At 39.3% G+C, this 12996-nt stretch overlaps 1 protein-coding gene across 1 annotated transcript in view; it reads left to right on the plus strand.

The window, feature by feature from the left end:
- The window catches only part of Rnf175 (ring finger protein 175), a 40844-nt gene that overhangs the window by 14085 nt on the left and 13763 nt on the right, over positions 1-12996 (plus strand). Inside the window, 2 exon segments of the mRNA XM_036191327.1 lie at positions 6302-6459; positions 10370-10477. Coding sequence (XP_036047220.1) covers positions 6302-6459; positions 10370-10477 — 266 coding nt within the window.

Consider the following 12996-nt stretch of genomic DNA (forward strand, 5'->3'; position numbering starts at 1 on the left):
CCCATGCATTCTTCTTTCTCAGATTTACGTCCACACTTTCTGTAAGTGCCGTAGAACTGAGAGCGTCAGTGTTTCCTGGCGTCATAGATTTCCATAATGTTTCTCTCCTTATGTCTAAGTACCCTCCTGCCCTCCCTGTATGCCATCCACACATACAAATGGTTGTAAATAGTTGGGGACTTCAGTGCAAGGAAAACAAGCATCACACAATTCCTTTCCTTTAATACGCTTGGCCCATTCATCATTTTGTCCAATTAGACAAATGAAATGTAACTTTGATTTGATTTGATCTGTGATTCTTTTGCCATTCATTTATGTGCATGACAACAGGAAAGGAAAAAAAAATGGTACCTTTGGGCAACATCTGATTTGTCAGGAAATCCCTCATGCTATGATGTGTGGGTGGGGAGAACACGGGTGATGCGATCCAGATGCTGGAGCTGCCCTCCACCAATGATGCAGATGCGCGTTCTCCTCACATGCCCAGATGGTGACCCCTCTGGCATTGTTAATATGTTCCACATGCCAGGCATCCTTCTTTGCATGTGTACGCCTTGATCTCCCTTAGTGCATGTGTTTATTTATGAGACACGGCATTCCTACATTTCATATGTGGCAGTAACTATTAAAAACGAAGAGTTTTAACTGCTCTGGAAATTGATAAAGAATCTTTTAAATTGCTATGAAATATGATCCTCACTTTTGAAACACCTCCTCATACAATTATTCAATTCGTAATATGAGTTTTTGCCTTTCTCTTGAGAAAATATGGTGCTAGAGACACAATTTAAAGATATTATGATGATACCTTTGCTCTGTTCTCATTTCTAATCTCTGAAGCCTGTTTTTAAGAATTATGTCTGTACACAGAATGCTACTATTTGTTGCTGGTTAAGTCCAGGCATGAAGGAAACAGAAAATTGGGATCTTCTAGAAGTAGTTCCTTATTTTTTAAATTTATTATTTCTAATTATGTGTAGTGGGAGGGGATATGCATGAGTACATGAATCCATAGGACCCACTTATTGCCTTTACGGAGAACCATGGTTAGTTTCCCAGCACTCACATGGTGGCTTGGGACCATCTGTAACTCCAGTCCCAACTGTAGGGGTTCCCTGGAATTTTGGGAATCACTTATGGATAGTATCATATTATCTTCAGATAGCAGAAGTTTGACTTCTTCCTTTCCAATTTGTATCCCCGGTCTCACTCTGTTGCCTATTGCTCTAGCTAGAACTTAGAGCACTATATTGAATAGATACAGAGAGAATGGACTCATGTTCCTGATTTTAGTGGAATCACTTTGAGTTTCTCTCCATTTAATTTGATGTTGGCTGTTGGCTTGTTGTATATTGCTTTTATTATATTAGGTATGTTCCTTGTATCCCTGATTTCTCCAGAACTTTTATTGTGAAGAGGTGTTGAATTTTGTCAAAGGCTTTTTCAGCATCTAATGAGACGATCATGTGTTTTTTTCTTGCAGTTTGTTTACATGGTGGATTACATTGACAGATTTTCATATGTTGAACCATCCCTGCATCTCTGGGATCATGCATATTGATCATGGTGGATGATGATGATGATGATGATGATGATGATGATGTGTGTGTGTGTGTGTGTGTGTGTGTGTGTGTGTTTTCTCAGATTCAGTTTGCCAGTATTTTATTAAGTATTTTTGCATCGATGTTTGTGAGGGAGATTAATCTGTAAATCTCTTTCTTTGCTGCATCTCTGTGTGGTTTCTGTATCAGGGTAACTGACCTCATAAAAAGAATTTGGCAATGTTCTTTCTGTTTCTAATTTGTGGAACAATTTGAGGAGTATTGGTATTAGCTCATCTTTGAAATTCTGATAGAATTCTGCGCTGAAACCATCTGGCCCTGAGCATTTTTTTGGTTGGGAGACTGTTAATGACTATTTACATTTCCTTAGGGATTGCAGGTGTATTTAAATTGTTTATTTGGTCTTGATTTAATTTTGATATGAGGTATCTATCAAGAAAATTGTTCATTTCTTTTAGATTTTCCAGTTTTGTAGAGTGCAGGTTTTTGAAGTATGATGATTCTCTGGATTTCTTCAGTGTCTGTTATTACATCCCCTTTTCATTTCTGATTTTGTTAATTTGGATTTTCTCTCTCTGCCTTTTGATTAGTTTGGATAGGGGTTTGTCTATCTGGTTGATTTTCTCAAAGAACCAACTCTTTGTTTCATTAATGCTCTGTATTGTTCTCTTTGTTTTTATTTTATTGTTTTCAGCCCTGTTTTATTATTTCCTGCCATCTACTCTTCCCGGGTGAGTTTGCACTTTTTGTTCTAGAGCTTTTAGGTGTGCTGTTAAGTCTCTAGTGTGAGATTTCTCCAACTTCTTTATGTAGGCACTTAGTGCTATGAACTTTCCCCTAAGCACTTCTTTCTTTGTGTTCCATAAGTTTGGGTATGTTGTGCATTCATTTTCACTGCATTCTAGGAAGTCTTTAACCTTTATTTATTTCTTCCTTGATCCAGTGGTGATTCAGATGAGAGTTATTCAGTTTCCATGAGTTTGTAGGCTTTCTGCATTTTGTGTTGTTGTTGAACTCTAGCTTTAAGCCATGGTGGTCCAATAAGATACAGGGGGTTATTACAAATTTTTTGTATCTGTTGAGGTTTGCTTTATGACCAAGTATTTGGTCAATTTTAAAGAAGTTTCCATGAGGTGCTGAGAAGAAGGAATATTCTTTGGTGTTTGGGTAAAATGTTCTATAGATATCTATTAAGTCTTTTTGAATTATAACATCTGCTAGTTCCCTTGTTTCTCTGTTAAGTTTCTGTCTGGCAGACCTGACCAGTGGTGAGGGTGGGGTGTCGAAGTCTCCCCCTATTAATGTATAGGGTTTGATGTGTGATTTAAGATTTAGTAATGTTTCTTTAACAAATGTGTTTGCCCTAGTATTTGAGGCATAAATGTTCAGAATTGAAACTTCATCTTGATGGATTTTTCCTTCAATGACTATGAAATGTCCTTCTCCATGTCTTTTGATTAATTTTAATTTGAAGTCTATTTTTGTTAGATATTAGAATAGCTACACTGGCTTTCTTCTTAGGTCCATTTGATTGGAAAATCTTTTCCTAACCCTTTACTCTGAGGTAATGTCTGTCTTTGAAGTTGAGGTGAATTTCTTGTACACAGCAGAAGGATGGATCCTGTATTCATATCCATTCTGCTAGCCTGTGTCTTTTTATTGGTGAATTGAGTCCATTGATATTAAGAGATGTTAACGACAAGTGATTGTTAATTCCTGGTTTTTTGTTTTGTTTTGTTTTGTTTTTTTACTTTGGATGGTGGTGGTGGTAGTAGTGTTTGTGTTTCCCTTCTTTGGGATTTGTTGGTGTGAGATTATCTATTACCTGTGTTTTTGTGGATCTAGCTAACTTCCTTGGGTTGGAGTTTTCCTTCTAGTACTATCTGTAGGGTTGGATTTCTAGATAGGTATTGTTTACATCTGGTTTTGTCATGAAATATCTTGTTTTATCCATCTATGGTGATTGAAAATTTTGTTGGGTATAGTAGTCTGGGCTGGCATCCATGGTCCCTTAGTTTCTGTAAAATGTCTATCCAAGACCATTGAGAACGCCTATCTCCATTGAGAAGTCAGGTGTAACTCTGATAGGTCTGCCTTTATATGTTACTTGGCCTTTTTCCTTTGCAGCTCTTAATAGTCTTTCTTTATTCTGTATGTTTAGTATTTTGACTATTATATATAGAGGGGATTTTCTTTTCTTTTTGGTCCAGCCTATTTGGCATTCTATAAGTTTCTTGTACCTTCATAGGCATGTCCTTCTTCATATTGGAAAAGTTTTCTTCTATGATTTTGTTGAATATGCTTTCTGTGTCTTTGAGCTGGAATTCTTCTTCTTCTATCCCTATTATTCTTAGGTCTGATCTTTTCATGGTGTTCCAGATTTCCTGTATGTTTTGTGTTAGGAATTTATTGGGTTTAATATTTTCTTTGACTGATGAATCTCTTTCCTCTATTGAATCTTTAATGCCTGAAATTTTCTCTTCTATCTCTTGTATTCTATTGGTGATGCTTGCATCTGTAGTTCCTGTTTGCTTCCCCAAATTTTTCTATTTCCAGAATTCCCTCGGTATGTGTTTTCTTTATTACTTCTATTTCAATTTTCAAGTCTTGAACCATTTCCTTCACCTGTTTGACGATTTTTTTCTTGGCTTTCTTTAAGGGATTTATTGATTTCTTCCAAATTTTTGTTTGTCTTTTCCTCGCTTTCTTTAAAGGAATTTTTCATTCCCTCTGTAAGGGCCTCTATCATCTTTATAAAATTAATTTTTAAGATAATTTTCTTGTGTTTCAGCTACATTGGAATGTTCAGGTCTTGCTGTTGTAGGATCACTGGGCTCTGGTGGTGCCATATTGCCCTTTCTGTTGTTGAAAGAATTCCTACAGTGGCATTTACACATCTGTTCTTCCAACTGGCTCTTTTTTTGTTTGTTTGTTTTTGTTTTTGTTTTCAAGACAGGGTATAGCTTTGCACCTTTCCTGGATCTGGCTCAGTAGACCAGGCTGTGTGGTATTGTGTTCCCCAAAATATTGTGTAGGCTAATAAACTTATCTGGGGTCAGAGAACAGGATGGCCACAATATTAAACATGAGGATAGACAGTGGTAGCACACACCTTTAATTCTAGAATTCCAGAGACAGAAATACCTCTGGATCTCTGAGTTCAAGGCCACATCAGAAACAGCCAGGCAGGTGACACACACCTTTAATCCCAGAAATCCAGCCTTTTATCCCAGGGAGTGATGGCAGAAAGTAGAAAGATATATAAGACGTGAAGACCAGAAACTAGCAGCATTTGGCTGGTTCAGCATTTGGCTGGTTAAGCTTTTAGGCTTTGGAGCAACACAGTTCAGCTGAGATCGATTTGGATGAGGACTCAGAAGCATGCAGTCTGAGGAAACAATACCAGCTGAGGAACTGGCAAGGTGAGGAAACTGTGGCTTGTTCTGTCTCTCTGATCTTCCAGCATTCTCCCCAATAACTGGCCTTGGGTTTAATTTCATTAATAAGACCTGTTAAGATTCATGCTACAAGGCTGGCCTCAAACTCACAGAGATCCACCTGCCTCTGCCTCCCAAGTGCTGGGATTAAAGGCGGGCACCACCACCGCCCAGCCCAACTGGCTCTTTAGTGTTAAGTCAAGATCCAGGACCCAAATCTTCAACAGGGCTCTACAAGATAATCATAAAATGTAATTGTTCCCACTTGGAGATAAAACCTCATTGGCTGTCCTTTGTGATATTTCTTAGCAGCTGAGAAGTGTGGATGCTGCAAAATGCCAAAGATTGAAGGCCTTACTTTCCAGGTCTACTTTTTACAAGAGAAGTGGCTAGCTGATAGATAGGCCTGCTCTGAAAGTATAGCTGTGGCCTAAATAACCCTAGCAACCAGCTAACTACAGCCCATCAACTTAGTCTGTCCTCATCCCTGTCATGTGGGGTTGGGCCCAGCCAGATTAAGTTTACCCTCTGGAGGCCACTTGGCCTCTGGTCAGTGGTGCCGACACAGAGCACTACAAATGACTGAGGTCCGTACATCATGCTTTCCGGAAAGGGTACCGGTAGCTGCTGAAGAGAGAGAAGGAAAACAAGAAGAGAGGATGTAATTAATAGAGGTGAGAGCTGAGCTGCAGTGCTCATGGGGATCCAGGCAGATGTCCTGGAAGCTGCTCTGAGACACTGACCACCACTTCCTCCTTCGACAGCACTGTGCCCTTTCACACAGGCATGTGTTGATAACCGCAAACCCTGGGCTCCATGTAACACAGTGTGGTTTTCAGAGCGCCTTCCTCTATGGGTTGTATTTTAAATCTTTGTCACCCTGCAGGATACGGAGGCTGCACAGACATCGCTATTCCCAGTTTTACAACTATGTTGACGCTTCCCTGTCCAAAAGACTTTCACTGTTGAAGCCCTACACAGCTTGTATCTGAAGTAGTCAGGCAAAAGGAACAGTAAGGCCTGGGCATTCTGGAACAATCCCTATCGCTTGGACCAATCTCAAATGTGCCAATCCTTCGTGACTTATCTGTAGAATTAACTCACAGCTGGTAGGTGAGCCAATGCTATGGGATAGACATGACGGCAAGGGCGCTTTCCACCAGAAGGAGTCTAAATCATTTAAAGAGTGATGGAGGTCCCAGGCCCAAGGTCTCATTCAGAGATTGCCAGCATCATATAGTAAACTGAGGTGCCATTTGGGGCCCGTCTTTGAACGAGACTTCCTCTTCATTTCTCTGATAGCTGGTGGCCTTGCTGCAGATGTGGGCTGTCCCTTTGTACTTGACAGTGAAGCTCTCTTTACTACTGGTGGCAGTTTCTATGTGTGGAATGTTCTACATTCTTACTAGGGACATCCTCTTCAGAGCTACCTGGGAACTGCTTTTGGGGCAAACACTTCAGTGTTCTACTGACTCCTTCTTCACAGTCCCTTTTATTTCATTTTTAATTTGGGTTGAAGTTTCCATGTGGTTGCTCTTGGTTTTTGTTTGTTTGTTGTTGTTCTTGTTTTATTTTGAGACAAGAATTCACAATAAATGCTAGATCTATGCCTAGAACTCACAATCTCTCTGCCTTAGCCTCTCGCAAAGCTGGAATTAACATTTTATCTTTCCTAGTATTGTAGATGATAAAACCAAATGTTTAAATGGGTAGGTTATCTTGAAAATATTTTTACAGACCTCTACTACCATGCCTGACTTCATCTCTTTCTTGTAAACAGTAAAAAGTATATTTCATTTCCTTCTGTCTTGAAGTGTCTACAGGTTTCCAATCATCCTTTGACCCTTTTTTTTTTTTTTAACCTTTGCAGCAAAACCATCCAGAGACTGTTTATTCCACTCTTAATTCACAGACCCTGTGTAATGGCAACTCAGACTAGCCTCCTGTACAGTTCATTACTGCAGACTTTAACCGGCAGAGGAAGGGGAAAAAGGAAGTGAAACTTTTTTTTTTAAATCTCTAGAGCACTCTTTACATGTTTATTTTTAGCTCAGCATTTTGTTTTATTCTCTCATGTCACATACACATTAAAACAGGGTGAGGACTGAAAGTTTATGGTTGGACCTGACCACATCTAACACATCAGGCCTATAGGGAAGCGCGTCTAGCAAGTGGGGTTGTAGCATCACAGGTTGGCTGTCATCTTTTTGAGAGTTACACAATTCCATGAAGTCATCACAGGTCTTTCACCAGAGCTTATATGCTTACAGGTTTGCTCTTGCTCCCTCTGTCTGGTAGTGGAGTGCAAATCCTCACTAACGTACCACTGCAAGATAAAGATGTAGTGTTCAGTGGTCATGAGACAATGGCAAAGTTTTACTCTGCTGGAGAAAAAAAAAATCACAGGCCTGAAGGAAACATTTTCATGATCATTTCCCCATTTGTGCATTTGGTTTTCTCCTGTTAAACACTAGGAAAGATAAAATAGTAAGTTTTCCTATTAGCTTGAAAAAGGAAAAGTATACAACGAGAGATTTTTAAATAAACATGATGATATATTTGAATTCACTGCTTTTGAGGAAAACTGTGGGTTTAGGCCAACCTGGGCTACATAGTAAGTTCCAAATGAGCCTGAACTATATGATAAGACCCTATATTGTTGGCTTTTGTACGCTTTGCTCTTTTTATTCTTTGGGGGACCCACCACCCAGGCTCCCAAAGAAATCACACATGGAGGCTTATTCTTTCTTATAAAAGCCCAGCCTCAGCTTGGCTTATTTCTAGCCAGCTTTTGTTAACTTAAATTATCCCATCTATCTTTTGCCTCTGGGCTTTTAGCTTTCTCTATTCTGTATACTTTTCTTTACTTCACTTGCTGGTAGCTAGGTGGCTGGCCCATGATATCTTCCTCCTTTTCTTGCTCAATTCTCTTTCTTTCTCTCTTTTTCCCCTTCCATTTATTCTCTCTGCCTGTCAGCCCTACCTATCTTTTCTCCTGCCTTGCTATTAACCACTCAGCTCTTCATTAGACCAATCAGGTGTTTTAGACTGGCAAAGTAACACAGCTTCACAGAGTTAAACAAATGCAACATAAAAGAATGCAACACTCTTTGCATCATTAAACAAATGTTCCACAGCACAAATGAAAGTAACACATCTTAAAATAACATTCCACAACAACCCTATCTCAAGAAAAAAAAAAAACAGTTAATGAATGCAGGTTTTCAGAGAGTTAATTTAATTCCCCATTGGGAAGAACTTGGGAGTAGTGTCAGAAGACAATTTAGACTAGTCAGATAGAGTCTTAGAAAGCCTTTAAAAGTCAATAGAAATAGGCACATGGCTCCCTTTCTCCTGGTTACCAAATATTATAAGCTATTTAAGATTTGTCAAAGTGTTTTCAGAACCCAAATATATTTGAGTTCATCCCTTGAACACAAACAGTACAAGTAATTCACTTCCAACAAAACATTTTACCTTCCCACTGCACAATTGTTCAGTGCAGGCTCCTAAGCAAATCAGCTCACCATAGCAGAGACCCTTCACTACAGGAATTACCCAAATGTGCTTAGCTACTCTTCATGGTCCATATATCTCAGATGGCCAGGGTATCATGCCATCTCCATCTCAGCAATCCCTTTCAGCTTCTGCCTGCACTGGGTTCCACGTGCCCCAAGTCAGCCCAATAGCCAAGGTTTCCACAGTGTTTTAAAGCAGCATTTCTTAAATGTTTTCAATACATTTTTTAATATACCCCCCCCAGATACACTGATTTATAAAATATGTGTGTGAATCAACATTTACTGATGCTAAACCATAAATTTTTGTTAAACTGTTATTTGGTGTACCTACAATTTTACCCTTTACTAAAGATGAAAACAAATGTACATGCTGAGACGGATGTGGTTTTCCAACACAGCACAATTCAAAACTGTTAATTGGATCTTTACATGCAGGGGAACGACAGTAGGGTTCTATTTTCATATGGAGGCTGCTCTGAGGCAGTAGCACAGTTCCTTACCTGGAGTAAGTTCAAGAGGCCAGGAAGCTCTGGGTTCTACTGTTCCCGGAAGTATGTAGCCCAGTGAGCAGTGAAGTGAGCATAGGGATAATCTAATACACCTGAGACACTGAGGCAGCATGTCGGGGACTTAACATGTCTAGTCTTTTAAAGGAATGCATTATATCATATACACTCCAGGTCAGTGTTAGGAGTCAGCCCCATCCTCATCACTTTACAAACAAGGCAGTCATGGGAAGAACCACCACGGAAGTTGACCAAGGTCTACAGTGTCAAGCCAGGGTCAATCCAAAAATGACAGTCTACAAAGCTCTGCCTCCAACACCATGCTGTGGCTTCCTTAAATCTGTAAGTCACTTGGCACAAAGTAGCCTTGCAGTTAAGTAGGCTGGGAGCATCTCCTATGCAGGCTCATGCCTAAGAGAGGCTTTGAATGTGTGTGGAGTCCAAGGAACCTACTCTGCAGTTCTATCTGGGGCTAGGGCTGGGCCAGGAGGACCCTCTTAGTCATGGTTCATGTCCCAGCATCATCCCCTTTATAACATAAACCTCCATTCTGAACTGGCTGCTCTTGCAGTGATGTGAGCTGCTCAGCACAGGCAGATCAGAAGAACTGATTACTCAAGTATCTCTCAGCAGAAAGACCCTGCCACCTTCTCTGGCCTTTTCTAGAGACACAACAGTCTCATGGCGATGAAAACCAATCTGCGCAGCTGTACAATTATCTGTTCCACAGACCCTACCATTGCCTGACCCTCCATGGGCATGAATGCACCTGGGTAGGAGGCACCAGGATACATGGCTCTCAAGTGTCTGTTTCACAACTCAGTTCTCAGGCTAGCCCACAGCCCCTATTCAAACAAAATTCAAATAAGGATTCACAATTAGTCCTTTCTAATTGGAACTCAGTGAAAATGAAGTAATAAAGTATGGCCATGGCAATGCACCCCCGGCACTTTCTTTCCAAAAAGAGAAAGAAAGTATCTTTTAAAATAGTAATGAAAGCTCGATTTATTAATATCAGGGATTTTAATTATGTATGTGATACATTGCTTCCAACAGGAAGCAAACTGGGGAAGGTGATTTGAAATCACAGAGGAAAACTGGGGTCGGAATGAGGTAAAGAAAGCTGAGGAGCAAGCAGAGTAATCTCACACTCCAGAAGTGGAGGCAGGAAGATCTCAAGTTTAAAACAAGCTTGGCTGCCTGAGACCCTGTCTTAAAAGAATAAAAACACTGTAAGATCCTCAACCCAAAGATCAATATAGGAAGATTTGGTTTAAAGGCTGTTTGAAAGACAGAGTGCTTTCTTTGCTACTCTGTGTTACTTCTACTCTCTGTTCCCACAGGTTGGTCTACAAAAGCTTTCTTCTAATCTATAAGATCAGCTATACGTTTGGTGTAGTGGGTTATTTGGCCATTGTGTTTACAATATGTGGATTCACTCTAATATTCAAGTAAGTATCTTAAGACACTAATATCTCTAAGTGTCTGCTTGGATCATTCACCTGGCCATGTCCTTCTCCCACCTGGAAGCACATGTTCCTGGCATGTTCCATGTACACATTTTTCATAGTAGGCATCTATATAGGGTTTTATCATTGGCAGACCCAAGAGAAAAAGCAAGAAAGGAGCACCTTACAAAATAAAACTTTTTAAAAATTAAGACCTTTATGATCATTGTTGTGGTATATTTGTACAGCATGTGAAAGTGTATTGTTGTAATTGGTGTAATAAAAAGCTGAACAGCCAATAGCTAGGCAGGAGGTATCAGTGGGACTTCCAGGCAGAGAAAAGAAGTAGGAGGAGGTATAGGCATGCAAAAGAGACACCAGGAGACACGGAAGAAGTAGAACAGGCAATTTGTGACAGAACAGAGATTAACAGAAATGGGTTAATTTAAGTTATAAGAACTAGTTAGGAACAAACCTAAGCTAAGGCCGAGCATTCATAATTAATAAAAAGTTTCCATGTTATTTTTTGGGTGCTGAAGGTAGGATAGAAAAAGACTCATTACCTATGACATCCAACATGGGCTTTGAATATCCACATAAGGCCTGAGAAAGCAGTCTCTTGGGTAGGCCTTGGTGTACAGAGGCAGAGGTATGGCTCCTTTAAGAGGTCCTGCTGTACAGCTGAGAACTTGAGCAAGCAGCACTGGGCACAAACTCCTTCTTCATGCAGACACAACAAATTCCCAGAGCTGGGGCAGGTAAACAAGGCTAGGGCGGTACCCACCAACATGAGACTAAGCACTCACAGAACCGAGAGGGGAAGAGCCAGCCACCAGCATGCTATGTGGTGAGAAGAGCCATGCAGCAGTAGCCTAACAGTTTAAGATTTGCCTCATGTTGTCAGAGGAGGCTGTAGACATGGAAAAAAAGAAGTCCAGACTGACAAAACCTCTGAACAGGTTACTGTGTGTTTAAAAATGTACTTAGATGCTAAATAAAGAAAATGGGTATACAGAGTCATAGAAAAAATAAATAGTTAAAAATAATAAAGTCTTTTTTTAAAAAGTAAAGCAATATAAAAAGAATAAGCCACATAAGGATGGGAAACACACAAGGAACCTAAATCCTGTGTGGTGCTTTGTTGACTTTGAATTTTTTTAATGATAATGTAGAAACAACAGTAATTGCTGAGAGACATTGGATTATAAAAGATGCTAATTTAAACCAAGTTATATATTTTAAAAATGTCTTCATTTCAAAATGGAAGTCAGAAATACGTTATGTTGGGGGAGAGGTTATGTCTTTGTTTCCACAGAAAACAAAAAGTTATGGTTCTCTTCAAAATTAATAAAGATCAGAATTGATCAGAAGAGACCTGAAAATCTTGACTATGGACATGGAAAAAGAAACCAAGAAAGACTACAGGACAGATGATATATATACTGACCTCTCTACTACAGGAACAGCTGAGACTGGATGAAATATGATAAAACTTGTTGGCTACAGAGTCCTTATTACTTATTATTACATGTCATCCTTTCCTATGACATGGATAGAGGTTTGATTATACAGTCCAAATGGACTTATAAAGTTGACAGATACCTTTTACCTGCTCAAACATAAAACAAAAAAATCATCTTCAACTAATTTGTACATACTGCACATTCCATACTTATGTTAATGCAGATATATATGTTACCTTTAAACATTTATGGGTGTTCAGAAAAAAATGCCCAGACACCAATAAAGACAAGTAGCCCAGATGATACAGCCTCTCGGAATGTCTCTGTTTGTTTGCAATTTCCTCCAAGTTCTGAATCCAGAACAACTTCAAAGCTGCTAGCTGAGATGGTCCAGCCTCACAGACTATCCAGAAAAGACTTCAAATATGCTCTACATTTTCCCATCACACAGAGACTAAATAAAAAAAATTAAAGCCAGCTCTCCCAGGATTTGACCCCCTAAACATTCCATCATCCCCAGACAATAGGAAGCAGTCAAGAGAACACAACATCCACATTCCCAAGAGGTGGGGTTGGTGGGTTTTGGTCATTTGGTAGGCTATGGATGTTTGTCATCATTCAGGGGGGTTGGTTACAAGTTGTTATTGGTCATGGTCAGGAAAAAAGGTGAACAAAGAAAATTAGATTGAGGGATCTCTTACTGAAGGGAAAAGGGGGATATAGTATAGAAATGATGGGATAAAAGGGTGGATTGTTGAATCTACTTTTGAATAGCCACCAGTCTCAAATATTACACCTTGGTATGGATTTTTGTATATTAATACAAATTTACAAACTTAAGGTTATTTTGTTGTATTGTATATATTTCTATTCTTTTTTAAGGTAGTGTGCCTATACAGCTCATTTAAAAATGAAATGTAAAGTTTTAGTTCTTGAAAGCTATTTAGGATAATAAAGAAAGACAGTTTAGTAGGTAGTCATCTGTAACAATCAAACTTATAGTCATGTTAGGTATGTTTTCAAGGTCAAACAGAGATACATTTTAAATAGGTAGATGAT

Source organism: Onychomys torridus, chromosome 6 (genome assembly GCF_903995425.1).
Source record: "Onychomys torridus chromosome 6, mOncTor1.1, whole genome shotgun sequence".
In the NCBI taxonomy this organism is placed as follows: domain Eukaryota; kingdom Metazoa; phylum Chordata; class Mammalia; order Rodentia; family Cricetidae; genus Onychomys; species Onychomys torridus.